Source organism: Cydia amplana, chromosome 14, assembly GCF_948474715.1.
Source record: "Cydia amplana chromosome 14, ilCydAmpl1.1, whole genome shotgun sequence".
Lineage (NCBI taxonomy): Eukaryota > Metazoa > Arthropoda > Insecta > Lepidoptera > Tortricidae > Cydia > Cydia amplana.
Genome location: NC_086082.1, coordinates 7,989,786 through 8,005,831, shown reverse-complemented (window position 1 = coordinate 8,005,831; position 16,046 = coordinate 7,989,786). Strand labels below are relative to the sequence as shown.

Sequence of the window (16,046 nt, the reverse complement as noted above, 5' to 3'; positions counted from 1 at the left end):
GAATAAAATAAATCTTACCGTCATCGTCATCGCCCTCATCCTCTGGTCCCATATTAACGTATTTCACTTTACACATTCTACGCAAATGTCCCTTTACATGACACTTTTTGCACACGAAATTTGTAAAACGACACTCTGCAGTCTTATGATTTGTGTAACCGCAAACCGTGCACGGAACCTTCGCGACACCTTCGGTTTTCTTCGGGTTCTTCGATATCTTCAACAGCTGATCAGCACCGGGTTCGGAACCCGACGCCACAGCCCCCGCGCTGGCACACCGAATAGTTTCTGCCAACTGGACTGCTTTAGCGAGCGTCAAATCTTTTAAGTTTTGGGCATAAAGCTTTTCCTTCTCCCGACCTGGCAACATGCCTATCAGGAACCGGTCACGTAGTGCCTCTTCCACATTCACGAAGTCACAGTGTGCAGTTAGACCACGGAGCCTCGCCGCCCATTGCGTGTGAGACTCGCCTACCTGCTGTGACGCGGAGTAGAACTTATGACGCTCCCCGAAGCCCACCCGTGTCGGTGTAAAATGTCCGTCCAAGAGTGTCAAAATGTCCTCGAATGGCACGCTTTCCAATTGCTTCGGCAACGCTAAATCCTCAATTAATTTATACGTGCCTTCGCTGAGTGCGCTTAAAAGAATGGCTTTTCTCTTCTTCCCCGTAGCATCTGTCGTCTCGTCCAGATCATTAGCCAAAAAAAATTGTTGAATCCTGCCTTTGTAGCTCTTCCAACTTTGGCCAGCGTGATCAAAAATAGTTAAAATACCGATATTAGCATTTGCCATGTTTTATTTTTTGCGAGACGGGTAGATTGCGCACGCGAGTCGCCACTGATAACTACGGGAAGGGCGAGTAAAACCACAGACGGCCGTTAGCGCACTGACATATATTTAAAACAAGTAACAGCGTGAGGACGCAGCCTCACGCACACATATGCAACAGTTATGATATATTCAAACCTAGAGAGGTACAATAGTAGGTAGGTAGGTACTTTGCACTGGCTGAACAATTCAAATCAAATAATGAGGTGAAATCTGAAATTATATGAGATACTAACCGCATTGTATGTATTTATTGTACATATTCTAAATAGGAGTAATTCATACTTACACGTCTTTTACAAAATATCCTTACAAATTTAAATATTTCAGATTTTTCACTAAAACCAATGTTTGTATGTACATATAATTTAGTTAATTGTACACGAGTCACTGTTATAATTGAAACATGCCAAGAAAATGTTGAGTCATGGTTCTGTAGCTGCTACTACGAATTGGAGTCTAAAAACAATGACTGTCAAATATATTTTTAAGTAGATAAGTAGGTAAATATCGCTCGACTTCTGTAAATGATATATCCTGTCCTGTTATAGAGGGATCTACAGATTGAGACCAGAGAAAAAAATCTGCTAACGAAATTCATTCGGGTCGAAGTTTGTCGCTCACTTTGTCGCTGTGGGTATCACGTCTAAAAATATCGATCCGGGCATAGTGCCAAAAATATGTATAAACGACCTTATTGCCCATATATTAAGGTAGTGTATCCATATTTTTGGCGCTTTGTCCGTATCGATTATTTTTAAAGGTGCAATCACCTCTACACGTGGAAATCCTTATTACTCGTGTGGCCAAACGAAATATCAGATTTGTAGTCAAACTCGTTTGGTAAAATAATTTGAATATAAGAAAAAATTAAAATTTTCATCTCTAGAAGCAAAGACAAGTAAATGATGAAAACAATCAATCGATTATTAATTGCATTCCTCACTATTTTAGTAGATTGAGTCAGACCAATATATTTTATAATAGCTTTTGCCTGCGACTTTATCTGCGTGTAAACACTATCTTAGGTTATGTCATTTCCCGAGCCTCAAACTATCGCCATACCAAATTTCATCTTAATCGGTTAAGGGCTTAGAGTTTTGTGATTGATATCAGTAGGGTAGTTTTTATACCTATCTACTGAAGTGCTAATGAATACTTTTTTTATTCTTACAAGTTTAGGTAATTATCTTATCGTTATTTAAAGTCATTAAGATAAGTTCATTTGTACATTATACATACAGACATGCAGCAGCACCACAGAAATATAAATATAAGGATACCTAAGGGGTTTGACAGCTAAGAGCGTGTTTCTAATTCCTGATCAATGATAACAATGGTATAATTTCCATTATTTCCAATAGAAAATAACGGTTTTCGCAGTTATTACCCGTGTAAATCGCAGTAAAACTATAAATCCAAATAATGATTGGGTGTATTACTTAGGTATCACATTTTAGAATATTAGCGATGATTTAAAAAAAAGAATATTTTAATGCGTTTTCCATTGCGTTCAGTCAACCACATGTTAACCATTGCTTTTTTTATGTACTTTCTTCTTGGGTGTTTACGAAGTTTACGCGTAATAGATAGCAAACATGTGAAATACGTATGAAATATTTGGCAACATCGGTAAGTACTAAGTAGGTACTAATTGGCAATGACGGCATATCTGTACATAGTCTATGAGCACCACAGACGAGAAAATAGTAAAACTGGCTATTTTTCAAAACTATATTAAAACTCTGAAGTTTACTAAACTCAATAACAATAATACATTATAATATTAGCAGAAGTACCTTTGAAATCAATAGTTCGGTTGAAGCGTAACACTTTACACAATAATACCTACTGCTTACCTATAGTTATTTGCGTTCTCAACTTAATATAAAGTAAACTGTTTTTATTATTTACTTGTCTCTTGTGGGCAGGTCGTTCGGAATATTTATCGCAAATTATCATGAACTATGAAAAATATAAAACTGTCTGCCACCTCGTATGACTTGTCAGTATAAGAAATCTCTGTAAAGGGAAGCTCGTAAAAGTTGTTTGTTAAGTTTTCCACCAGGACAATGTTGATATTGCTAATAGTGTTTGTGTTAAGTGTCAGTTATTATGCGTATTTCAGACGCACCCGGGGGCATTTGTACGAGTTGTCTCGGAGACTGCCTTCGGTGGGTCAGCTCCCGGTGCTGGGGCACACGCACTGGTTTATCGGCGGGCCGGAAAGTAAGATCAAACACCATTATTATGAAAATGTAAATTTTCCATGGCGAAGGTAGTACCTACTCGGGATATAACGATAAAATAAAAATAAACTGTATCTTCAAAATGTATGTAAAACAATATAACACTATAAACTCTCGCGTTTTGTATATATACATACATATTTAATTTCACAAACGGGTCTACCGCGATACAATTTCATTGTTTTTACCTTAAATTCCGACGTTTCAGCTGAAACGGAATTTAAGGTAAAAACAATGAATTTATAATTATCGCGGTAGACCCGTTTGTGAAATTAAAAATGTAAGTAAAACAATCTCGCCGAAATTACTATAATTCCTACACCAATGAGTTTTCCGAAACTTGAACATGTAGGTACGCAATATCATTTGTTTTTTTTTTTGTAAATCCCGATTAGTAATTTATTTAAAATGACACCGGCCAAATTTCATAGGTATTTAATGCTGGCATTTCGGTAAAGGAAAACATCTTGAGGAAACCTGGTTAGGTAAATCGGTGCAAAAATTTGAAAATGTGAGTCCCCAACCTGCTTTAGGCCAGCGTGTACTTATAGTCCACACGCTGAATATCTCTCGTGGAGCCCAGCAGTGGAAGGTGAATCGTATATGGGGTTGATTATTATTAATAATAAATAACATTAACGAGACATATACACTTAGCCAAAGCCATTCTTTTCTCTTCAATTACCCACTATCTATAGGTACATATATTCAATGTCTTAAAATATTTACAGGAATATTAAAGAATATAGAAACACTCGCTAATAAAATGGAAGCATCCGGAGGATTAGGTCATGTATGGATTGGGCCTACTATCTACGCCGGTACGTATTGAGAAAAACTCACACCTAAGTATTTATATATCTAATACCTTTAAACGAGCAATTATTGTTCATTTATTTATATACCTAAATAAACAATAATTGATATTTCGGTGATCCCGGGAACGGCTCTGAACGATTTCGATGAAATTTGCTATATGGGGGCGGCGAAAAATCGATCTAGCTAGATCTTATTTCTGGGAAAACGCAGATTTTTGATTTATTATATTTTCCGAGCAAAGCTCGGTCTCCCAGATATTTATCGAACTTAATTGGTCTGTTTTAATACTTTTGAGGACTCGATAATATTTTGACGATTTATTGAGACGTGTAAAATTATTATTATATAAATAAATAAACTGAAACTGAAACGATTGCAACTATTTAGGTAGGTACGCCTGGGTTACGGCGTTTAATTCGATTTACTACTGTATTTCTGAAAATGAGTGGATTAAAAATTGTGGCAGACTATTAGAAAAAAACAATACGGCGGTCGTCATGGTAGAATAAAAGATTACTTTACTCACAATCACACCTCTTATCCTCAACCCTCCAGCCCATCTCAAATAAACTTCAGTTATTTTACAGTTACTAGCTTCTTAGTTCATTTCATTTCATTTATTTGTTGTAAAAATTAAAATCATGTAGGTACATAAAATCAAAAAGGTGTTAAATAATTAAATAATGTCAGTCCATGACACCCTAATACAGCCCTACGAGGGCACACAACATACTTAAAACTAATATAAAACTGTAAGTTCATCTGAATTCATATGTATGTGTGGGTATGTATTTGTAATTATATATGTTTATGGCTGTGTATTTCTTATGATTGCATTGTGTTTTTTTATGTGCTTATAAAGATTAAATAAATAAATAAATAAATAAAACTAATTAAATTAGGTGAAGCCAAATTCGAATAATTAAATAAAAATTATTTAAATGAAAACAACAATAAATTAAATTAGAAATAATGCAAATAAAAATAAAACAATTAAATTAAATTCAAGTTCAATTAAGTTAGTTTAGTTCTTAGTGTAGTTTACAAACATGACTGAAAATATTTTGTATTTACAGTTATCATGAATCCGGAGGATATACAAACAGTGTTAGAGAAGTGTTTACAAAAGGATGCATCATACAAGTTCCTTCGAACTTGGTTAGGAAACGGACTTTTCGTGGCTCCGGGTACGTATCAAATGATATCGCCTTAAGAGACAAGTGGAGTAGTCATTTAATCCAAACAAAGGTACTAGATTCTTCCCTCTTTGGTTTGTGACCATAGAAAGTAATTTTTTACTCCTTCGGTCGTGTTTTAACCACTCGTAGCGAATTTCCTATGCACTTGTTTCTTAAATAACTATTAATTTCAGTGGACCTCTGGAAAGTTCACAGACGTCTCCTTCTGCCCATGTTCCACAACCGAGTGGTGGAGAGCTATACAGACGTGTTCGGGAAACACAGCGAGGTGCTGGTCCAGAGGTTACAGGAGACCGTGGGCGGGCCCGAGTTCGACGTGTTCAAGTACGTCACTCGCTGCTCATTGGACATTGTCTTCGGTTAGTGTCTCTTAACTTATGGGTCTATAAACCACTCCGATATTTGTTTAATTTTGATGTTTGTTTTCATTGTATACCTACGTTGGCGTATGTGAACTGACGCAACTCAAGTCAGTACCCGTACCACAAGTCACTGACTACAGTCAGTCACTAATATGCCAGTACGAGCGAGATGTATAGAAAGTAAGTTACGTTCAAGCGTTTATATCAGTGCCAAACTGGTGGTAGCTGTATAGGTTCCCACGGCGGTTACCTCGTAAGCCAACTCTAGGTATTTTTGGCCCTGTCCTTCTTATAAGCCAAAATGATAATAATTTAAATTGTGATTTTAAAACACTACCTTTTTCAGAGACCGCAATGGGGGAGCGAATGGATCTCCAACGTAAACCAGAGAACGGGTACGTGAGTGCGCGCAACGCGGTTATGTCCGTCATCAACATGCGCCTGTTCAAGGCGTGGCTGCAACTTGACGCCGTCTTCAATCTGACGCCGTACGCCAGCGTACAGAAGGCGAATATCCAGCTGACTCACCAGTTTACTGATGAAGTAATTTATTATTTACGTCCGCATTTTAAAGTATCAGAGACTTGCTTATCAGCGGGTGTCCACTGCTGGATATAAGTCCATGGCGCGCTACTGCAATCCCTACCAACTTAGATACGAATATTATCGCTCAACAATGTGAACAATGACACATTATCTTTCGGATAAAGTAACCCCACTTTTTATTGTACATTTTAAAGCAGTTCCTTCGTGAGTTCTATGAAAGAAGGACACTTAATTTTGTAATGCAATTCATCGTACATCAGCATTACATACGCCTGTTAAAACTCTAGCTGCAACACAAGCTCTCTCAAACTCCGAGTTTACGCCATACTATATACACACACATTTTATATATGGGGCATGCAGAGGAAAATACGGAACCCTAAAAAGGAGCATTGCTACTGCTAGATCCTTTGATTTATATCGCTATAAACTTTTGATAACACTCATCCACTTTCGATTTTCGAATAAATGTAGGTCATATAAAAGCTATCTTTCAAGTCTGAATTCCATGATTGTTTCAGGTAATTAGAAAGAAAAAGCTTTTGAAGGAAAAAAATTGTGAGAGTCCCACAGAATATGAAGGTAAACATAAACATATTTACATGTTAGATAGGTACTCGTATTATTGAAGGTGGATTTAAGTAAGGTATGAATCTATGAGTGGTAGGTACCTATAGATAGGCAGGCACTTATGGCTCACTGCAGACGAGATGGAATTTAAATCGGAATCGGAATGTATATTTTTTTCGGTGGTATTCGTTTTTTTTTAAGCCAAGCTGTGTATAATAATTGTTTTGTCAACTTGCAGACGGCAGACGCGACACATTGGACATGCTGCTGAGCCGAGATTTTCCATTCAGCGACGAACAGCTACGTGAGCACATCGACTCCATAACTATAGCTGGAAATGACACTACTTCGCTGGTAGTGGCCTACGCGCTCGTCCTGCTCGGCAGCCATATGGGAGAGCAGGATAAAGTATATAAAGAGTAAGTATTCAATTAATGGAAATGACAGGTTAGGTGAACAACGGGAAAACGACTTAAACGACAATTAAATAGATTAAGTCTATTTTTTTATTCGGTAGACTAAAATGACATTTCATAGTATGAAAATGAAATGACACATGATGTTCATACTATGCAATGTCATTTTAGTCTACGGAATAAAAAAATAGACTTTAGATACCTATTTACTCGCGCAAGAAACGTTCGTCTTTTGCCTCTGTATGTAGGTACATATGCATGTGTAAAAAATATACATATACATATTATCAATTGATTAACTTGCAAAAATCTCGCTCCTTACTTGGTTTTCGATTTGCTCATTCAAATTACCAAGGTAGTTTAAGATAATGTGTTTTAATAGGCTAACAATTTTGCCTGTGCTCATCAATCAGTTGAAGGAAGCCATTATAAGTTAGAAGAAAACCTTAGGTAGGTACCTATATTTAGGTAGGTATTTGGGTGAATCAACTTGTCACTCGTTGCCATAGTTACGTTCTCCTGGGTCACTCTTTAAAACCTGATTTTTGGGCATTTAAATTCACCAAACACGCTTTTTTGTGATATGTACTTATAAACCCTTTCCATTGAGGGTCGTCCACCAAGCGTGTCAGAAGAAGGTGTTGTATAATGTCTTCTAAGAAATTATGCTACTATTGTCTCTTGGCTGACCGGACACAATAACAACAAGAAATAGTTGATCCACCCATTTAGTAGGATAAATAATGGAATATTTTATTATAGGTAGGTATTTTATTATATGGTATCCTATTGCATCATTATTTTTATTTCAGGTTAAAACAAATATTCGGCGAATCTACAAGGATCCCTACTAAGGAGGATTTAAACAAAATGCAATACTTGGAACGGGTCATAAAAGAGACAATGCGGCTGTATACAGTGGTTCCGGTAATCGCGAGAGAAACACAGACTGAGTTAAAATTGTGTACGTATCTACGACTATAATAATGCTGAAAAATTGTTTTCAAATGTATTCTGTTAGCGTTAGCAGCGAAAGATGTTCTGCAGCTAATAACTATAGATTTAATACATTGATACTAAACGATTCTCTACAATCACTTTCAGCACTCCCATACTAATACTAGAACTACGGGGTCTTAAATTTAGCAAATTCCTAGACATAATATTATTATAATAATATACGGCGCCGCTTGTGACTTGTGACGCAAATAAAATGGGAACATTAGGAACTGACATAACATAAGACCATAATAATATTTTTCAAATAAAAATATAACTTTTAGTTTAGTTAGATTTTTATTAGGTAGGTAATAATATTTTGTGTTCTATATAGGTTTTTTCCATTACCAGAGAGAATACATTTTATTATTGCACGGATTTTGCGAATCGCATGCTATCGTTTCCGTTCACAACAAATTACTAGTTTAAACCTTTTAAAAACAATTTTTACCTTATGCTTGTCTTACATTTTCAGCGACCTGCACACTGCCCGCTGGCGTGGGCTGCGCCATAGTGCCGTTCGTGCTGCACCGCTCCAAGAGGCTCTGGGGCCCCGACGCCGAAGACTTTCGCCCGGACCGGTTCTTGCCGGAAAACTCCGTCGACCGCCATCCCTGCGCCTTCATTCCTTTCAGCTTTGGAGGCAGAAATTGCATTGGTAAGAAAGGAATGATATTAAAGTTTTTTTTAATATTTTAATTAGTTTAATTGAATACGGTACAGTCGCCATCAGATATATTGGACAAATATCTGAACACGCCGCTATTGCCAAGACGTTAGAGTGCGTGTTCAGATATTTTTGAGCACCTTGGCCGCTCCGATATATCTGATGACGACTGTACAATTAAGCTGGCTCACTTCGCGATTTCGTCGCTTTGCTACAGGTAGCTAAAATTTTGGGGAAAGCCATAAGCCGCGCGTGGCGCTGTCGCCACCTAGCGGCCATATCTGTGCTGATCGTAACAGACGCGTTTTGTTAGAGAGTGAGTCTTCTGTACCTAGTACTATTATTTATTCTGTGGTATTACGTATTACGAAAATCAATGATCAACTTTCTAAACATCAAATATAGTTGTAAATATATTTTTAATTATTTTACTTTACTTCCAGGCCGCTATTTCGGAATGCTTGCCATGAAGACTCTGCTTGCAAGTATCCTTCGAACGTATGAAGTTTCAGCTAAACCATGTGGTGCTTTGAAAATAGAGATCTTGCTCATTCCCGTATCGGGGCACATGATAACTTTAAACAAGCGGTGATCAAAAATAAAATATTTACGAGAATACCAATTTAGAGTTTAAATATTTAAGATCGTTAATTATGGATACAGAAAAAACCAGCGGGAACAGCACGGTTCCATTTTTATCGACTATCACTATGCCCGTCACTTTCGCACTTACATACTTGTTAGAACGTGACAGGCATGGTGATAAACGATAAAAATGCGACCGTGCTACTAGGGCTGGTATAACTGTTGACGTGTGTATTATTTTGTATTACTATGTTCTTAAGGTATAATCTGGGGGTATTTTTAAGCGACATCTGGTATAAGAAGGCTTTACATTTATTTTATTTTAGGGTCTTTATGATGATTTCAATACCGTAGCAAATATAATTTGGACAAGCCTATCGAGCTTATTAATTTGAGACTATATTTCACCGATTCCTTGGTACGATTTAAAGAAACAAAAGGTTAATATGCTGCCAAAATAATCTTGGTCAAGCAAACCTTGTCAGTAAAAATCGGCCAAGTGCGAGTCGGACTCGCGCACGGAGGGTTCCGCACCATCAACAAAAAATAGAGCAAAACAAGCAAAAAAACGGTCACCCATCCAAGTACTGACCCCGCCCGACGTTGCTTAACTTCGGTCAAAAATGTAGGCTCGAAGGGATATCGTCCCATAGAAAATTTGAATTTCGCGCCTTTTTTAGGGTTCCGTACCCAAAGGGTAAAGACGGGACCCTATTACTAAGACTCCGCTGTCCGTCCGTCCGTCCGTTCGTCCGTCCGTCTGTCACCAGGCTGTATCTCACGAACCGTGATAGCTAGACAGTTGAAATTTTCACAGATGATGTATTTCTGTTGCCGCTATAACAACAAATACTAAAAACAGAATAAAATAAAGATTTAAGTGGGGCTCCCATACGACAAACGTGATTTTTGACCGAAGTTAAGCAACGTCGGGCGGGGTCAGTACTTGGATGGGTGACCGTTTTTTTGCTTGTTTTGCTCTATTTTTTGTTGATGGTGCGGAACCCTCCGTGCGCGAGTCCGACTCGCACTTGGCCGGTCTTTTTTCAAATTTGCCGCCTTTTTCTACTGACAAGATCTGCTTGACCAAGTATATGTCATCTAAGTGTCCTTTTCATGATTGCTCAATTGAACATCCACAGAATAAATGTGGTGAATTTTTATTTTTGCATGAAAACGACTTTTTATGCAATATTTAAATTTGGATTCCCGTTAATTTCTGACGCAAGCGAAATGAGGGAAACAGCTAAAAGAATCTACCTTAATTCAAAGCCTAACGGACATTCATGGCGTTGAACCATGGCTAGAGCAGGTCGATAGAAACGCTCCATGATGGTTATATTGAATAGGGCGTATATAGGTACCAAAGTCGGGGTTGTCGTAACATGCCATATTCTCTAAAAGGCCACCATGCATAGATCCAAAACTTTTTTCCAACTAAAAGAAATGATTAGACTATGCCCAGATGTTTCGCTTTACGAATCATGTGTAATTGCTGTTTACATAGCACGATTTTTTTTGTGTAATAATATCTCGTCTTATGCTTTACGTCGATCTCCCAGGACGAAATGTTATTTATTTATTTATTTAAACTTTATTGCACAAAAGAAAAACGTATCGTACAAAAGGCGGACTTAATGCCAAAAGCATTCTCTACCAGTCAACCTTAATGTTACTTATTATTAAAGCACTATAATTAAACTATATATGTGTAATATTTAAATAAAAATATAATACCAGAAAAAACGGCTAAGTAAAGTTATATCCATAATTAACGATACGGTCTTTACCTATCTATTTATTTCACACCATTTCAATGTAGCATTTATAAACTGATTAGGATTATAGTTAAAATAATAATTGTGCTTTTCATTTCTTGTCTTGGTACAATGTCTCAAGGGCCTATTTTAGGTTTAAGCTACCTAGTTATTAATTTAGTTTAGTGATGACACTGTATTATATTGGTATCCAGTATCTTAGTATGTAAATAAATGATTTAATAAAATAAAATAATATTTATTGTAGAAACTTAAATATAAATAAAAACTAAATATATAAAAAATAACTGCCTACTAAAACCCGTCCCGGGCTGCCCCCGACGCAAAGGTGCCCATCACGCTCGCTGCGTTGCCGCGTTCGATTGCAATGGACAGCCTTTGCATCAGGAAAAACCCGGAGCGGGGGTCAAGGCCCCTTTCAAATCACCCGGAGGAAGGTCTTACCCTCAGCGCACCAGCAACCCGAAGTCTCAACAGCGAGAGGGACGAATAAATGCCCGCTCATGCTCAGCGCAGAGTATTTGAGAGTTTTATCTTTTTTAGGGTACGCCGCGTGCTCAGCAGCCGCTCCTGCCGACCGTACTTTGCGACCGCATTGTGCGGCTAAGATGCGAGGCGGCAAAAGTACTGACGCACGTGGCGTCCCATAGTAAATGCATAGTAAGCAAAATAAAGTAGGTAAAATGTAGGTAAATAAAAAATAATTGTCAATAATATCATGTTGTCAACTACTGTTGTCAATATTGTCATAATGACTAAAACCTCTTCTATCAGCTAATTCGTTTGTAGAAAAAGTAGCGAAAGTGCGAAATTCAAAGTTTGATGAAAATTTATAATTCGCGTCTAAAATTTTAATTTTTGCTGCCTTTTTCACACAGACATACTTTTTCAACTGATAAATTCGTTTGCCGGAGAGAGATATTAAGTGGTATCCAGACGGGAAAATTTTTCACCAATCTGATGACATTTTCCGATCAAATCAGGACGTGCGGACGCAAACATCAATTTGATTCCCCGATCAAATCAGCAGGTGCGGACACAAAAATGGCAATTTTCATAGACTATTTCATAGTAATTATCTATGGAATGAATTTTCCTGATCAAATCAACTGATTTGATCAGTCATGTCTGGATACCACTTAATTTGTGTACGTGTGGACGCTAGATGAGATTGGTCAATTATTTTCCTGATGAAATCGACTGATTTGATCAGTCCCGTCTGGATACCACTATAGATGTTTAATATAGCTGGTCAAGCAAATCTTGACAGTAAAAAAAGGCGCGAAATTCAAATTTTCTATGGGACGATATCACTTCGCGCCTACATTTTTCAAATTTGCCGCCTTTAGAAGTGGTCTACGCGTGCCTCCGTGAGGGACAAAACATACGCAATGCGACGCTATGATTGGTCGAATTTATTTGTTGCCCACCATAATCCATACTAAATTACGGTGGGGAATAAAAAAAAAGTGAGACTGTGACAAGGACAAACAATAATAGCGCTTTCGCTGCTACTCCTACTGAAAGATACATAAGACTATCCCGTTCCGTCATTTCCCCCCTCCCCTCATGCCCTATCTATACTTGGTCAAGCAGATCTTGTCAGTAGAAAAAGGCGGCAAATTTGAAAAATGTAAGCGCGAAGGGATATCGTCCCATAGAAAATTTGAATTTCGCGCCTTTTTTTACTGACAAGGTTTGCTTGACCAGCTTTAGTTAAAATACTATACGATGAACTTGGCACTTGGCATTTAAGATATTAATTGTTTGATAGTGAATAGCCTGTCTGCTTTTTATTTCTTGTCTATGGATTAAGTAGACAACAAAACAAAATGCAAAATGCGTTGTCTATGGTTACGCTTATAGCGTAGCGTAGCGTATCTTTTTCTCAATATAATAGGAAATAGGTTAACATTCGTGTTATTTTACTGCATATCCTTTTTTTCACTTAATGTAAATATTATGTGCTAAAATTTGTGCTGTGTTGTTGTGATTAAAGCCGCGTAGAATGTTATAGCGACTCACGTTGACAAGGTAAGGATTGTAAGTGTAATATAAATGGCCACAAATTGTGTTGGCTTCGGTCAAATCAAGATTGATACTGCCGTAACTATAACATAATGTTTCTCCAACTAGGTATCGAAGTCACTAGCTATGGAATTCGGACACCCGCCACCGAATATGGGGATGCCACCACCCGGCATGGGTGGTCCAATGGGTCCTCCGATGGGTCCGCCACTGGGTCCGCCAATGGGTCCGCCAATGGGTCCGCCAATGGGTCCGCCAATGGGTCCACCTGGTGGGCGCAACAACATGCGCCATAACTTTAGACCTTTCAACTACCAGATGCGCTTCCCGCCTCAAGGTCCCCTGAACATGACTCAAGATGATTTCGATGGTAAACGTTTGCGTAAATCTGTTATGCGGAAAACCGTAGACTATAACGCTGCCATTATTAAAGCTTTAGAGTGTCGCGTTTGGCAGAGGGATTGGCGGGACAGGCACGCTTTGCAGCCCGACGCTATGTACACTCCCGATCTGTTGCCGCCTCCCTCATACCCTGATAACCCTATTAACGCGGTCACCACACGTTTCGTCAAAACTGCTACTAATAAAATGAGATGTCCTATTTTCGCCGTCGCTTGGACACCGGAAGGTCGAAGGTTAATAACAGGGGCGTCATCTGGAGAATTTACGCTGTGGAATGGTTTAACATTTAACTTTGAAACCATTCTACAGGCACATGATTCACCAGTCCGGTCAATGGTGTGGTCACACGGGGAAGGCTGGATGGTGACTGGTGATCATTCTGGGTTTATAAAATACTGGCAGAGTAACATGAACAACGTAAAAATGTACCAAGCCCATAAAGAAGCTGTTAGGGGTATTAGCTTTAGTCCCAGTGACTCTAAAATTGTTACATGTTCTGATGATGGAACTTTGCGTATATTTGACTTCTATAGATGTCAAGAAGAAAGAATATTGAGAGGACATGGTGCAGATGTTAAGTGTGTACAATGGCATCCCACTAAGGCACTTATTGTGTCAGGCAGCAAAGATAACCAGCAACCAATAAAGTTATGGGATCCTAAATCGGGAACTGCTCTCTCAACACTGCATGCCCATAAGTCAACCGTCATGGATCTGAAATGGAATGAAAATGGAAATTGGTTAATAACAGCATCTAGAGACCATTTGCTCAAATTATTTGACATTCGTAAACTAGGATCTGAACTACAAATATTTAGGGGCCACAAGAAAGAAGCCTCAAGTGTAGCGTGGCACCCAACTCATGAGGGCTTATTTTGCTCTGGTGGCTCTGATGGTGCTATTCTGTTCTGGAATGTTGGAACTGATAAGGAAGTTGGATGCATTGAAGGTGCTCATGAATCCATAGTATGGACAATGGCATGGCATCCATTAGGCCATATTCTGTGTTCAGGGTCTAATGATCACACATGTAAATTTTGGACAAGAAACCGGCCAGGAGATCTAATGAGAGACAAGTACAACCTCAACACTTTGCCGCCTGGTGTCCAGGATGACCATGACTTAGAGGAACCAGCAATCATCCCAGGGATGGGTCCAGAAGATAAAGTAGAAATATTTTCTACTGATAAAGATGCAGACAAAGTTATACCTGGTCTTGATTTAGATACAACATTGATACCAATGGACTTTGAGAAGAAAGTAAAGAAAGTTCCTTACAGTAAACCCATTCCCAGAAACTTCCAAGCCCAGTGGAATCATGGTCCCACTGCTGATGATGCAACAACAGAAGCCTTGACACAAGCATTAGTGGAATCTGTTCCTGGGGCAGTGCCACTGACACAAATTACTCCAACAGCAATATTCATTTATGGAAAACTTATTACTGTAGATCCTGGCTCAAAACTAGAAAAAGCTATTTCAGAAGGCCCTGTAGCTCTTAAAAAGTATATAGCCACAGGAGAAATAGAGGAACTGCATGATGTCATGCCACATCTAGAAGAAGATGTAGATGAAGATACCTATAATCAACCCTTTGAATATCCTGCTGCTGATCGCAACCATGACGGACCTGATGATGAGGAAATGGAAGATCCATTTGCACATGAGCATTATGATGATAGCAACATGGATGACATGGGGGAGCAACCAGATCAAGACTTCAACCAGTCTAATATGAATAATATGAGACCAATGAGTAACATGCCTCCGATGGGTAATATGATGGGACCACCAATGCCAATGGGTAATATGGGTCCAATGGGTGGTCCACCTATGAATAATATGCCACCTCACATGGCAGGAATGCCACCACCCATGGGCAATATGCCACCTATGGGTAACATGCCACCAATGGGTAACATGCCACCAATGGGTAACATGCCTCCCATGGGCGCCATGCCGCCTATGGGCAACATGCCACCGATGGGGCCACCGCCTATGGGCAACATACCCCCTATGAATATGAATATGCCTCCCAGACCACCTTTCACCGACAACGGATTTAACAATAAAGGACATTTTGAGGCCGGTTTCGACAACCAGTACCAACAAGACAATGAAGAGTATAATATCGACAAAGATCAGTCGTACCAAGATCAAAATAATTATGAGGACGAATCGTATAATGATGACGGCGACGACTATTCGCGCAATCAGAGATGGGGCAGCGGAGGGTATAGAGGTAGGAACCAGGATCGAGGGAGAGGGCAGGACAGAGGCAGAGGTCGCGGCATGAACGGGCACGGCGGGCGCGGCAACAGGCGCGGCCAGCGCGGCTCACCGTGGCGCGGCCGCGGCGGTGGCTCAAACCGCGCTTTCCGGCGTGGCGGCAAGTCTGTGCCCAACTAGTATTCCAACCACTACCATTGGTCGCGCCCTGACTAAGCGATAGTTGAGACATTGAGTGTAAGTGTAAAGACGATTATTAAGTGATGAAGTTGCGAATGGTTGTATATAAGTTTGTTTCCAGCTTGTATTTTATTTTCTAAGCTGAAAGTTCTGAAAATAATAAAATTTCTATTGAAAAAAAAAATATA

General features: G+C 38.9%; 2 protein-coding genes across 2 annotated transcripts; both read left to right on the top strand.

Moving 5' to 3' along the window:
* Positions 1 to 2,862: 2,862 nt before the first annotated feature.
* LOC134654048 (cytochrome P450 4g15-like) lies at positions 2,863 to 9,277 on the top strand. Its single transcript, XM_063509444.1, has 10 exons — positions 2,863 to 3,058; positions 3,810 to 3,899; positions 4,974 to 5,084; positions 5,270 to 5,455; positions 5,805 to 6,001; positions 6,526 to 6,586; positions 6,813 to 6,993; positions 7,803 to 7,954; positions 8,465 to 8,647; positions 9,100 to 9,277. The coding sequence occupies exons 1-10, from the start codon at positions 2,902 to 2,904 to the stop codon at positions 9,246 to 9,248; spliced, it is 1,467 nt and encodes a 488-aa protein (XP_063365514.1). The 5' UTR covers positions 2,863 to 2,901; the 3' UTR covers positions 9,249 to 9,277.
* Positions 9,278 to 12,856: 3,579 nt separating this feature from the next.
* LOC134654008 (pre-mRNA 3' end processing protein WDR33) lies at positions 12,857 to 16,042 on the top strand. Its single transcript, XM_063509378.1, has 2 exons — positions 12,857 to 13,053; positions 13,156 to 16,042. The coding sequence occupies exon 2, from the start codon at positions 13,174 to 13,176 to the stop codon at positions 15,856 to 15,858; it is 2,685 nt and encodes an 894-aa protein (XP_063365448.1). The 5' UTR covers positions 12,857 to 13,053; positions 13,156 to 13,173; the 3' UTR covers positions 15,859 to 16,042.
* Positions 16,043 to 16,046: the final 4 nt, after the last annotated feature.